Source organism: Elephantulus edwardii, unplaced genomic scaffold, assembly GCF_000299155.1.
Source record: "Elephantulus edwardii isolate Elephantulus edwardi_28Jun2011 unplaced genomic scaffold, EleEdw1.0 scaffold00067, whole genome shotgun sequence".
Lineage (NCBI taxonomy): Eukaryota > Metazoa > Chordata > Mammalia > Macroscelidea > Macroscelididae > Elephantulus > Elephantulus edwardii.
In genome coordinates this window covers 4,389,598-4,404,116 of record NW_006399817.1, presented here as the reverse complement: position 1 = coordinate 4,404,116, position 14,519 = coordinate 4,389,598, and the positions used below count along the sequence as shown (strand labels likewise).

The following is a 14,519-nucleotide window of genomic DNA, read 5'->3' as shown; positions in this document are numbered from 1 at the left end:
TCCCCACAGACCTCTGGGAACTGTAGTCAGTACCTGCAGTGGTAGCAGACGGGAAGGCTGCAGTGGTAGCAGACGGGAAGGCTGCAGTGGTAGCAGATGGGAAGGCTGTAGTGGTAGCAGACGGGAAGGCTGCAGTGGTAGCAGACGGGAAGGCTGAGTCCTTCTTTGGGTTTCTGAGGCTATAGATTTTATGGAAGGATAATGCTCATCATTCTTAGAGCTGATGGTGTATCTGAACCCTCAGAGAAGCATGTCCTTTGGTTACCTTTGCAGCTCTTTATAGTCAACATCACCAGACCACCCTCTGTACCATGGACTGCTTGAATATTTAAGAAGTCACAGTCTGTTAAGACTTGAATGTGAAATTTGTGTTCAGATCATGCCTAGATTATAGAAGATATTTTATATTTGCATTACTGTTTGAATGATTACTTACTATTCTGTTCATTGGGGATCATCTCTCCCTGCCCCCCCCACCCCAAATTCTGTGGCTCTACAAAGTCTCAGGTGGTTGAAGAAATTATTACACTGGAGAGATTTGTAAAATCTGTAAATATTAAAATGTTGAAATAAGAAAATACCAGAAAACATTTGAAGAATTTATGAAAATTACTTTTTGTACTTAGGGAATGGGACTATTTTGTACCTAGTTTCAATAAAGAAATGACAAAATGGTTTTTAAAGTATTAGAAATAAGTGTTAGAAAGGTAACAAGTTTATGATGAGTCCATGTATAATTGCTGTGTTTGAGCTCAAATTTAGCTTGAGAGAGATTCTTGGAAAATGACTGTCACTGTGTAATAAATTTTTTTGCTTGTTTTGTTTTCCCCTGAATACCCAAACAAAAAGTGATAGAAACTAGATAGTAAATCCAAAAACATAGGTATGAAATAGAATCTCACCTCATGCATGGTAAACACAAATAGCTAAGGAAAAACACCAGTATCCCCAATACCTTCCCTGTATCACTGTCTGTTGATGGTCTTGTATTTAAGATCATGACAACCCCTAAATAACTTAAACTATTTACTGGACAATGTAGCAGGCTATTTTAAGAACAACAGCTGAAATGGGTTGGTGGATGTTCACTCACTCCAGTATTAGGCAAGTGCAGTGTGTTCATGCTAAAGATAGAAAAGACTAGAGTAGTCTGGCTTCAGTGAACTCTAGAAATGTTCCTACCAGGGTTCTTTCCCAGGACCGAGTACCACATTGAGTACAAACAAAATTGAGTGAGATAGTAGAATTGAAACTAGCAGAAAAGGGAAAAGATGAAAATAAGAGGTCTAGATAAATATGGGAAGAGGACTAAGTAAAAGATCTCAGAAAGCAGGCTGCCACATTTTAAATGAAAACAAATGCGGGAAATCTGTAAAATTACGGAAACTATCTCCGACACCCAGAACACTTAACTGTGCTTATGTGTAACCTATACTTGGAGCAGGAGGGGATTGTCAGAACAGAGCAAGGAAATACTGCATGGTTCAAAGTCAGAAAAAGTATATGCCAGGGACGCACACATCCTTTCTCAATATGTTTATGTGTGGAACAGATAACCCAGGAGGCTGGACTTTATGATGGCATCAGGATTAGAGGAAGAGTCATCAACAGTTGTGCAGATGACACGACCTTGCTTGCTAAAACTGAGGAGAACCTGAGATATTTGCCACAGAAGGTCAAGGACTGCAATATTCAATATGGATTGAAGCTTAACATTAAGAAGACAAAAAGATTCTTATCACTGACTGAGTCATTTGACAACAACATGATAGATGGAGAAGAGATTGAGATTGTTAACAAGTACAGCTTGCTTGGCTCCACAAGCAACACTCTTGGTTCCAGCAGCTAGGAAATCAAAAGACGAATTGCATTGGGAAAATCTGCTATGAGGGACCTTGCCAGAGTATTGAAAAACACTGATGTCAGTCTAGAGACTAAAGCGCGCCTGTTCTGGGCCATGGTCTTTGCAATTACTTGCTATGCATCAGAGAGCTGGACTGTGACTAAGGATGACCGAAGAAGAATCAGTGGCTTTGAATTGTGGTGCTAGAGGAGGATATTGAATATACCATGGACTGCTAAGGGAGCAAGCAGGTTCATCCTGGAAAGGGTGAAATCAGACTTCTCTTTGGAGATAAGGATTCTGAACTCTATCTGATACACTGGGCATGTTGTAAGAAGGGACCAGTCCTTGGAGAGGGATATCATGCTAGGAAGAATGGAGGGACAGCACTAGAGAGGAAGACCTTATATGAGATAGACTCACTCAGTGACTGAGATTATAGGCGTAAGTATGTTGGAGACAGTAAATTGGCTCAAAATAGAGCAAGGTTCAGAGCTGTTGTACAGAGGGTCACTTTGAGTCTCAAGTGACTCCACAGCAGGCAAAAAACAGCAACATCTAAGATGCCACGTCTCAAAGTTCAGAAATACTGATTTTATGTAAAGATGAACAGCAGAGAAGTATCAAAGAAAAACCCCATTTAAAATGTTTGATGAAGGGGGGAAAAGAACAAGGAACAGAACATCATCTTTTCATACAGTGGGAACACCCCAGAAAGACTTGACTATGAGACATATTAAAACTATTTTTAAAAGCTTTAAAGATCTTTAAGAAACCAGTAAGAACAATATAAAGATTAAAAAATTAAAAGGTATCCATAGAATTCAATAAATAAAAGCAAAAGTTCAGATTATTTCAGAAATAGAGTCTGAACTAAAAAGAACATAATAAAGAAACAACAAAAGCCTTGAAGTAGAAGAGGAAAGAAAGAGTAAAATTTGAAAAAGATAAAAATTATTTACAGAAAATTAGCATACTTTACAAGTAAGCAAAGAAGATACCACTTATGGAGAATAAGAGTCTTTCAAGGGAACAAAACAAATACAAAAAACTGTAACTGAGGAAAATGTTAACTGAAAGATTGAAGTTAGCAGCTACAGGTTGAAAAGAGAATACACAGTTTTAGGACTTACATAAAATTACGTAACGAGCAGATAGCACTGAAATAGATTTTCTTAATTCTTGGGTTTTTTTGGTGTTTTGTTTTTGTTTTTTAATGGCTTAGAAGTGAAAGACTACTAGAATAAATTTTCCAATGATAGGTCTGTCTGCCAAAAGTAAATGTAGCAATATATTTAGAATGCTCAGAGAAAGAAAGTGTGAACCAAGGATTTTCTGTTTGGCAAAATTGACTTTAACATATAAAACCATCGCTTAAAGCCCATCAACAAATGAATGGATAGAGAAGCTCTGGTATATTCACACAGTGGAATAGTATGCAGCACTGAAAAACAAGAAACTCATGAAATATTATGTGAAGTGGATGACCCTAGAGGACATTATGCTGTGTGAAATATCTCAGTCACAAAAGGGCAAATATTACATAGGGCCACTGTTGTAAAATGGGACTGAAATTGGTATTGAGGGAAAACAGATGGGGGAGAGAACTGTTTAAAAGGATATATGATTAGGTATTATTGTCATGACAGGAGTCCAGAATGAAGGCTGTACAGTGCAGTGGACTTGGGAAAGGGATTACATAGCAATGAAAGAGTTTTACTTATCAAGGAGAAAGATGAATTGGGGGGCAGGGGGGAAAGTACAACAATGAATCATTAAAAACCCTCAGTCTCTGTAAACTTTCATTAAAATTAATTTTTTAAAAAAAGAAAACAAGAAAAACCCAACCTGTCACTTATCCTATTCAGTTAGAATGGACTCGTTGTTGACCCTTCATTGGGTTTCTGAGGCTGAAATGGGAAGAGATTACCCATCTTCTTCCATGGAGCTACTGGTGGATTTGAACTGCCAGTGTCACTCGACTTTTGGCTAAGCAGTGCAATTCTGAGGACTTTGCCACCTGAGCTCCTTTATAAAGTCATGAACAAATTAACTCCATGTAAAATGTCACAGAATTGTATGATTGATCTTTCCTGAGAAATAAACTTGAGAGTATGCTTTCACCAAAGAATTAAACATCAAAATAGGGCTTGTGATGACTAGTAATCATGAAATTACTTACAGAATTAAGGCAAAGGAAGATTAAAGTTGAAAGAATATTATGTAATAATTACATATTTAGACAATATAAAGTTTAGTTATTTAAAAAAGAAGGAAGAAAAGAGCTAGTATGTTGTTGTGTACTGTCAAGTTGTAACTGACCCATAGCTGACTCTGGTTTTATTGACTGTATTTTATTTTATTGACTGTGTAAAGGTTGTGACTGTGTGGATCATAACAAGTTGTGACTAACATTGAGAAGAATGGGAATCCCAGAGCACTTGATTGTGCTCATTCAGAACCTATACCAGCACCAGTAGGCTGTTGTGAGAACAGAGCAGGGGGACACTGCATGGTTTAAAATTGAGAAGAGAGTGCCTCAGGGTTGTGTTCTCTCTCTCTCCATACCTGTTTGGTCTGAATGCTAAGCAAATTATCCAGGAGACTGGACTGTATGAGGAGGAGTGTGACATCACGATTGGAGGGAGACTCATCAGTAACCTGCATTATGCATATGGCACAACCTTGCTTGCTGACAGTGAGGAGGACTTGAAGCCCTTTTTGCAGAAGATCAAAACACATAGCCTTCGATATGGATGTGGCAGCTCATTGTCAGGAAAAGAAAGATTCCTACCACTGCACCAATAGGCAGTGCCATAATGAATAGAGAGGAGATTCAAACTGTCAACAGTGTCATCTTGCTTGGATCCACAGCATCCTTGATACCAGCAGTCAAGAAATAAGGAGATGCATTGCACTGGGAAAATCTGCAGTTAGGGACCTTTCCAAATTATGGAGGAGTAGTGATGTTAGTTTGAAGACTCAGGTGCCTGTAATTCAGGCATAGTCTTTCTGGTTGCTAGCTTTGTATCTAAGAACTGAACAGTGAATAAGGATGAGAGGGAAACAATTGACACTTTTGAGCTGTGGTATTGGAGAAGAGCACTGAGCATCCCATGCACAGGCCAAGAGAGCAAACAGCTATGTCTTGGAGAGGGTGCAGATGGAGTGCTCTTTGGAGGCAAAAATGATGAGACTTTGCCTCTCATACTTTGGACATGTTTCTAGGAGGTGCTCTTCCTTGGAAAAGGACATGATGCTGGGAATGGTGAAGGTTGGAGAAGGAGAGAAGACCTGCTCTGTCAAACCAGTGGATTAACATGGTGACTGCAACAATGGGCTCTTGTGTGTCAGGAAGTTGTGAGGATGGAGTAGGATAGAACAGGGTTCAGATCTTGTGTCCATAGGGTTGCTGTGAGACGTACTCAACTCAATGGCACCTAACAATATAGTAATCATGATGTAGATATTAGTACTGTTATTCTGAGACTGCAATATTGAAACAAACAAAAGAATAATGTGAATTAAATTAATGTATTACCCTGTAGTGTATGATTCTTCACATAAAAGAAGGAAATATAGATGTAATAAAATCATTATTATAGAAAACAAGAACAAAATACCACTAATTCTAAGTTTTAATTTAAAATTCTAGTATGAATTAATAGATACTTTATCTTAAAAGAATACATGCACACAAATATGTGCTCTTATTTTTGTGATAGTTGATGTTATTAGGTGCTGTCAGGTTGATCTCTCTCGATTCTTGTCAACTGTGTGTGTGAACACTCACAAAAAAGGACCGATACCTAGGGTCTAAAGAAACCTCTCATCCTAAAAGAAACCAAGCCTTCATGAAGAAAAGGCAGGTGATAGGTTTAGAACATGAAATGTACAAGATGAGCTGAAACGGTTTGTCATACCTGACAGCAAGGAAGCTACCAAAGACTACTTGACTCATTTTAAAAGGGTCCTTGGTGACTAGGTGTATTCCAAAGGGTCAACTGTTTGAATCCACCATCTGCTTCACCGAAGAATGATGGAGCAGTCTTCTGTTAAGATTTAAAGTCCCAGAAATTTAATGGAGAGTCACCAAGAGTTGGAATCTATGTTATGACCATGGATTTTTTAAAAGTCATTTTGAAGCAGCTCTGGTGGCACAGTGGCTAAGTGCTCAGCTGCTAACCAGCCTCTTGAACATCATTAGTCACATGAGATAAAAGGCCTGGCTTTCAGCTCCTGTGAAGAATATATCGTAGGAAACTAGGGTAGTCCTACGTTGTCATCTGAGGTTGCAGTAGGAGATTAACAGAGAATTGAGACCACCAGCCAGGGAGTAGCCTACTTTTGGTTGGCAGTCCACCTCTCCTGACTCAACCACTAGAGATATTCATAAAGCTTGTTGTTGTTAAGTATCATCGAGTTTAGGCGACTCATAGCGACCCTATGAACGAAAGTCCTGGACCCCTGTATAACATTTGTCCTTTCTCCAGGTTAATAGGGTTTCCAAAGGCAAACTATTGTGCAAGTGGGTGCCATTCCTGCTTCCAAGCTTGTTTTAATTGGGGAGCTCCACCAAACACTGTCCACCATGGGTAACCATTCATAAAGCCTATTGCATTAAAAATGTAAATACAGTGGTTTGTAATAAAATTGAGTGAACTCTGATTGCTTTTTAAGGTCAGATCACCTTGCCATTAACACTGCAGTTTTGTATTTGACATACGTTTTCCTCTTATTAACACTTGTAGCCATGTCTCCAGAGTGTAAATAAATTCCATGTAAATGATGATGATGGATAAAAGAAAAGGAAAACAGTCATGATTGAAAATAAGATGGAAGTGATAAAGCAATTGAAAGTGGTGAAATCAGATTTTGGAGATGTGTTAGACTATAGTTAGTCAACAATCAGAGGTTTTAACAAACGGAGTGAAAGGGGGCATATAAAATTCTCTGCCTTGATGAAAACTGCAATTTTAACTCTGCATACAGTGTAGTACTCAAATGGAAAGACTGTTGATAAGTAGATGGTGATGGTTGTTATGTGCTGTCGAGTTGCTTGCGACTCATAGTGACCCTATGTACAATAGCCCTAAACCCTGCTCTATCCTGTGCCAATCGCACTGCCTCTGACACTCCCATCCTGATTACCCCAGTCACTGAATCAGTCCACCACATAAAGGGTCTTCCCCGCTTGCTCTGTCCCTCCACCCTCCCAAGCCAGATGTCCCTCTCCAAGGACCTGTCCCTCCTTACAGCATGTCCAAAGTATGTCAGACGAAGCCCCAGAATTCTTGCCTCCAAGGAGCAGCCTGGTTTAACCCTGTCTAGGATGAATCTGTTTTCTTGGCAGTCCATGGTACATTCAATACTCTTCTCCAGCACCACACCTGAAAGGCATCAATTCTCCCTCTATCCTTCCTAGTCATTGGCCAACTTTTTCTGATGCATAATAAGTGATTGCGAAGACCATAGCCTGTATCAGATGCACCTTAGTCTCCAGAGTGACACCATTGCTCTTCAGTACTATGAAGAGGTCCCTAAAAGCAGACTTTCCCATTGCAATATGTTTTGTGATAAGTTGGTTACATGATCAAAATCAACATAATATTCCTGTGAGTCTATCTTTAGTGCAAGAAAAGATTCAGAGTCTGTTCATTGGTTAGAAAGCTATAGTACAATAAATGAAGATGATTGTGATGAAGAATTTGTTGTGCACAAAAGTTTAGTAGTTTCAAAGTGAGGGCAGATTTATGTAACAAAAAAAGTACAAGGTGAAGCAGCAAGTACGAAGTGTTTTGAGTGAATTTTCCTAAAGTGTTGAAAAAAAAAAAAAAATCCAAACCAAAACACTTGAGGGAATTTAGACAACATTTTTAATTTGAGGGAGACTTATATTAAGGGGAAAATACCAAGAGAACTTACATATTTCTAAAAAAGTATTCCTAAGAATGAGAAAGCATAGAAATTTAGCATTGACACTGTGTTCTTAAATGAAGAAGTCGATCATTTTACTGTATGTTTAGTATTAAAAATAAACTTCTGAAATAGTATGCTTCAGAGGGATAGAATTTGTGTTATATAGAAAGGAATCCAGAAAAAGGATAAGAATACTGTCTTTATAAAAAGAATGGAAATTATTTTTCCAAAATACTTCTGGCTATTCTTATCATTACCAATTTTTTAAAATGTATTTAATAGTTCAACTTTGATATATCTCAGTGATTGTAACAATGAGCTAGAGTGTATTAATCATGAGGATAGTTCAGGAAAAGACAAGATTGCGATTTGTGGTTCATAGGGTTTGTATAAGTGGCAGATTACTTGATGATACCTAGCAGCAGCAACAACAAAGCACTTTTAAGGTTTTTAGACAAGAAATTGTACAGTTTTGGCAGTTGATAATTATCTGGGAAACTACAATTGGTTGGGTATTGTGATAATTGGGCCTTTGGTTGTTTTAAAGTACATAATGGAAGTACTCTTGAGCAGATACATTGTTGTTCACTCTACTTGTGCAGCTCTATGGTTCAATCACTGGAAAGGATTCATGAATAATTTTTCCTTGGCTATTTAAAACAATATGATCTGTTGCTTTTGCCCTCAGAACTATAAAGCAAGGCAGTTACTTTTGCTTATTACAGTGGCTATAATCACTACTTTATTATTACTACAGTTTATGAAGTTAAATGGTAGACCTTAAGTGCATTTTGACAAGTACATTCCATATATTCACTTGCTGTGACGATACAGACCCTTTTTATCATACCCAACAGTTCCCTTCTGCCCCTTTTCAGTAAATTCAAGGGAAACGCTGGTGGCAGTTGTTAAAGCGCTTGTTTGCTAACTGAAGGTCATTAATTTGAACTCTCAAGCTACTTCTTTGGAGAAAGATGTGGCAGTTTCCTTTTGCAAAACCTATACTCTATCCTATAGGGATATATGAGTTGCTATGAGTTGTAATCACCTCAGTGGCAATTACTCTTTTGATTTCTATTACTATAGGTTAGTTTTAGTTACATTACACTTGCGTTTGCCTTCATTCACTCACTATGATGGTTTCAAAATTTATTCAGGTTGTGCTTTGAGGTGTGTGTGTGTGTGTGTGTGTGTGTGTGTGTGTGTGTGTGTGTTGTTTGGTGTTTTTTTTATTTTTTTGTGGTTTTTTAAAATTGCTGCGCTTTAAAATATTCTTAGACGTAAAGATGTTGAAAGATTGTCTTGCATACTTTGGCCATGCTGTCAGGAAGGGCCAGTCTCTGGAGGAGTACATCGTGTTTGATTAGAGGGTCAGCTAGAAAAGGAAGACCTTTAATGAAATAATTGATGAAATGACTGCAACATTGGTCCTAATAACAGCAGAGTTTGTAAGGATGTTGCAAGATAGGCAGTGTTCTGTTGTGTTGCACTTAAGGTTACTGTGAGTTGGAGCCAACTTGATGTCACCTAACAACAGCACTGTCAGACATATAATTAGTTTATTTGTTCATTTAAAATTATTTAGATTAGCATAAATGTATATACTACTTAATGTATTTTATAAAAACTTAAAAACTGCAAAACACTGCTGAGAGAAATTAATGATGTAACTAAATGGTTACAGTGTGCTCATGAATAGAAATCACCTTGATGGCATTGATGGCTTGCTTTTGATTTATACAGTGTACATGAATTAGAAAATTCAGCATATTGCATCAGAAGAGGACAACATTCCCTCAGACTTATCTATAGATTCATCAGAATGTTAATCAAAATTGTACTCGGATATTTTTTTTAAATGACCGATTCTAAAATATATAGAGAAATTCTGAGGACTGTCATTACGTGCTATCAAGTTGGTATTGATTCATAGTGACCCTGTGAACAGTGTATCAAAACTTTGACCTATCCTGAACTATCCTCACCATCTGATATACTTTAGCCAGCCCATTGTTTCAGTAACTGTCAATCTATTTTGCTGAGGGACTTCCTCTCTTTCATTGACCCTCCACCTTTCTAAACATAATGTCCTCCTCCAAGTTTTTTTGACCCCTCTTGACAAAAGCCCAAAGTATGTGAGCCAGAGTTTCACTGTCCTTTCCTCTGAGGAACACCCTGGTTGCACTTTCTCCAGGACAAGCGTACTGTCACTCTGTGTAATATTCAGTACTTTTCTTAAGCACTACAACTAAGAACTGAAAAAAGGTCAACTGGTTTTGTAAAATTAAAAAAAAAACAACAAAAACCACCAAAAACAAACCCAAAACCCAACATAACCAACAAAACAAATCAAAAACAAGGCTATCCATCATCTAAGCCATTACTTACTGTAAGGGTATAGTAATTAAGGCAGTGAGGTACTGAGTCTAAAGAAAAAGAAATTGATGAAACAAAATTGAGGTAAAAGGTATATATATATCTGTCTGTCTGTCTATCTATCTATCTATCTATCTATCTATCTATCTATCTATCTATCTATCATCTATCTAATCTCTCTTCCATTAACCTTAACAGAGATGTGAAGATAACTCAGTGGGAAAAGTTGGACTTTTAAAACAAGTTATGTGCTAGTATAATCATACTGTATATCAGAATTACTTGTAGGTGGATGTTAAAACAAAATAGGAAAATGAAGGCTTGTCTTGGGAGAGGCTATTCCTTGGAAAAGGATATCATGCTTGGAAGGGTGGAGGGTTAGCGATACACAGGAAGATCCTTATCAAAGTGAATTGACATGGTGACTGCAGCAATGGACTTAAGTGTTTCAGAGAGAGTACAAATGGCACAGGATAGGATAGGACTCATACCTGTTCCTCATAAGTGCATTACTTGAGTTGAAGTACCCACCACTTGAGTCATACTTGAGTTGAAGTACCCACCACCAACAACATGAGTTCTTAAAAGAAACCCTAGTGGGCTTAACAGTTAAGTGGTAAACAGCTAACTAAAAAGGTAATAAGGACTCACACGGCCCTGTAGGAGAAAGACCTGGTGATCTGTTCCCCTAAACATTACACCATAGAAAAGCCTGTGGGGCAGTTTTCTTCCCTCCCATGGGATTGCTGTCAGTTAAAATCAGTCAGTGGCAACTAACAACAAAGTAGCTTCATGTGGGGGTGGAGATAAGGAGAGTCATGGGTGAGCAAAGATTCTTACATTTTTCAGACAAAAAGGTTTGAAATCAGCTATCTAGTTTTCCTCAGACTTGAATGGTGATTCTCTTTAACTTTTTTCTTTTTAGTTTGCCGATACAACATTTATTGATTATATTGTGATAACCATGTTTAAATTCTTATTTCCAGTCTTAGTTCTTAGCACACTGTAGATCAGTACCAGTAGTTCCTTGAGTAGTATTTATTGTTGTTGTTGTTGTTGTTAGGTGCTGTCTGGTATGACTCACAGCTACCCTAGGAACAGCCAACCTAAACCCTATCTTAGCCTGTGCCATCCTTATCATGTCTGACTCATTGGAGCCCATTGCTGAAGTCTCCATTTCAGTCTGTCTGGGTAAGGGTCTTTCTCTCCTTCACTGATTCTCCATCTTTCCAAGTATGATACCCCTTTCTGAGAAATAGCCTTGCCTAGCTACATGCCAGTCTTGCCTTCAAAGGAGCCCTCTGGCTACACATTTTCAAGAACATCTGTTCTTTTCACAGTCCATGAGATCCTCAACATTTCTTCACCAGTACAACAACTTAAAGATATCAGTTCTAGTCTCATCCTTATTCATTGTCCAGCTGTGATGCAGGATATTGAGAAGACCATGACCTGAATCATACACATCCTAGTCTTCAAATTAACATCATTTTTCTTTAGCATTTTGGAGAGGTTCTTGACAGCAGTTTTGTCCAGAGCAGTATGTTTCCTGATTCCTTCACTGCTGGTACCAAGAGTGTTGATTGTTGATCCAAGAAAAAGGAAATAATTGACAGCTTCAGTACTATGATCTGTCGTAATGTTGACTGTTGGTCCTGTGGCAAGGAATTATACTATCACATGAAAATAAATTCAGAGTTGGCAGCACAACACCTTACCCATTAGGTCACCAGAGAGCTCCCTTTTGTATGGAGAATTTGTATTTTCCTTCCCTCTTCCTCATTTTTCTCAATCTCTTTTGCATGTTATTAAAACTATCAGCTACATTTCTATCTGTTACAGTTTGGTGACATTGATTACATTCCTCAAGATATGTAACTATTCTCTTTTTCTTTTTTAAAGTTGCTTGTGCCTCTCATCTTTAAAGTTGTTTTTGACAATTTAAATAATATAGATAGTTCTTAAAAGAGCTCAGTACTCAAAACTGGCTTTTTTCTCCCTGCTGGTTAAGGTAAACTATTGTTTAGTATAACGAGAACTTCTGAGAATATTTTTAGTTTGATGTTTAAAGAGTATCTTAGGGAAATACTTTCAGGGGGTCATGCAGCTTCTTTGGCTTCAAAAAGTTTAGGTCCCATGGGATTTTAATTTTGTGCTACGTTTTCCCTTTTTGATCAGAATTCTTTTATAAACACGTGTTCATAGAGGATAACGATGGCACAAGATAGGGCAAGTTCAGATATGTTTTTCATAGAGTTGCTGTAAATCGTGGATGGCTTGATGTCACCTAACAGCAGCATCAACAGTGGTATTAAGTGATACTTCATTGTGCTTTTGATTGGCATTTCACGAATGCCTAATGCTGGCAAGGATTTAATTTTATTTGATCCACAATTCATGGAAACAGCAATTAAGAAGTCAGCTGATGTATTTCACCTGTTGTCAAGGACCTCTCTGAAGTACTGAAGAGCAAGGATGTCAGTTTGAAAACTGAAGTGCACCTGGACAAAGCCATGGTATTTTCAGTGAGATAGGACAGAATGATATTGGTGAAGAGAATGAATATACCACAGATTGCCAAAAGAACAAAACATTTGTCTAGGAAAAGGTGTACAGTCAGAGTGCTCCTTAGATTTTTTTCCCCACTTTGGACATGTTGTTAGGAGGCTATAGTCCAAGCATGAGTTCTTGGAAACTTGCAGGAACATCAAAGGAGAGGAAGACCCTCAGTGAGAGCTGGTTTGACATAATGATTGCAACAGTTGGCATAAGCACAGCAGAGATTGTGGTAGTAATCCAAGACTAAGCAGGTTTTCTCTTTGTTGAATGTAGGGTTGCTGTGAGTGGGAGGTGGCTCAATAGCACCTGACAACAATGACTGAAGACACTTCTTTCATGTATTTATTGGCCATAATTTATATGTGCTCATTTCAAAATCAAATAGTTTGTCATTTTGTCAGATTACAAGCATGCTTTCTATATTGTGAATATTAAACTTAACTAATATGTGGTTCCCATATACTTTATTTCTTTCTCTCTTGTCAGTAACCTGCTATGGGACTTAAGAGTTGGATAGTGAATGATGAGAGAAGAATTGATGCCTTTGAGTTAGGGTGTTGGAGATGAGCACTGAGTGTTCCATGAACTGCCAAAAGAACACACAAGATTTATATCAGAGAAAGTGCAACCAGAGTGTTTCTTAGAGGCAAGAATGATAAAACTTTTCTCACATACTTTGGCATGTGAGGAGGGGCTATCCCTTGGAAAGGGTCATCTTTCTTGGAAAGGTGGAGAGTTAGGGAAATGGAGAAAGACACTCAATGAGATGGATTGACACAGTAAGTGTAGCAATAAACTTATGTATGTCAGAGGTGATGAGGATGGCACAGGAGAGGACAGGGTTCAGATCTGTTGTTCATAGGGTCATGATGAATTACCTAAACCTAAATGAATTACCACAACCTAAAAACAATATTGCTTGAGAAAAATTTATCTACTTTATATTATGAATATCTCTTTCAGTGACAGACTTTTGGCCATCAGATTTGAGAAGGTTAAGTAAAAGTATGGCAAAACACTATCTTAAATGAACATTTGGGTAGACTGGTGATTATGAGGTGACTGCTACTTGAAAGCTTTTTTTTTTCTGTTTACTTATTAATACTTGTTTATAAAAATTTTAAAAATGATGGGAGAATCAGGCTCGCCACTTTCAGGATGCAAAAGTAAAGAGCTAGTCATTAAGGATAGGAACTAACAGCAATGCTTAAAGTTGGACTTCCTTACTGTCTGCTAGGTTGTAGTGATTCTAGAGTCTGCTGCCTTGTTAAGGACCACTTTGACATTACTGATTAGGGTGTTTGTTTCTTTAATTTCTTACATAAATTATTTTTTTTAGTGTATATTTGACCTTAAGATATGTGATTCAATATTTTACTAATGTGAACTTTAATTTTCCTGAAAAAGATTAAATTATGGTAAAAGAAAAATTTGAAATAAATTTTAATTTTTCTCTTTATGTTAACAGGCAGGCAGTGGTTAAAGGTTCCCTTCCACATCCTTTTGCACTAACGTTGTTTGAGGACATGTTGTACTGGACTGACTGGAATACACACTCTATTTTGGCATGCAACAAGTATACTGGCGAAGGTCTGCGTGAAATCCATTCTAACATATTCTCTCCCATGGATATACATGCCTTCAGCCAACAGAGGCAGCCAAATGGTAAGTGATCTTGACTTTGAAATTGTATGTTGGAAGAGCTCTGTGTCTGGCTTTCTTGAAGGGCAGAAGGAGAGAGAACTGATAAAAAATGTAAATCAAGTTAAGCAGCATTGTAAATAATTTGTATCATGATAACTAGCTTATAGACCACCTGAGC

General features: G+C 37.7%; 1 protein-coding gene across 2 annotated transcripts in view; it reads left to right on the top strand.

Moving 5' to 3' along the window:
* LRP6 (low density lipoprotein receptor-related protein 6) overlaps positions 1–14,519 on the top strand; it is a 207,224-nt gene that overhangs the window by 112,091 nt on the left and 80,614 nt on the right. For both annotated transcript variants that reach the window (XM_006888411.1, XM_006888412.1), the window contains exon 4: positions 14,166–14,362. In XM_006888411.1, coding sequence (XP_006888473.1) covers positions 14,166–14,362 — 197 coding nt within the window. The remainder of the gene's footprint in view (positions 1–14,165; positions 14,363–14,519) is intronic.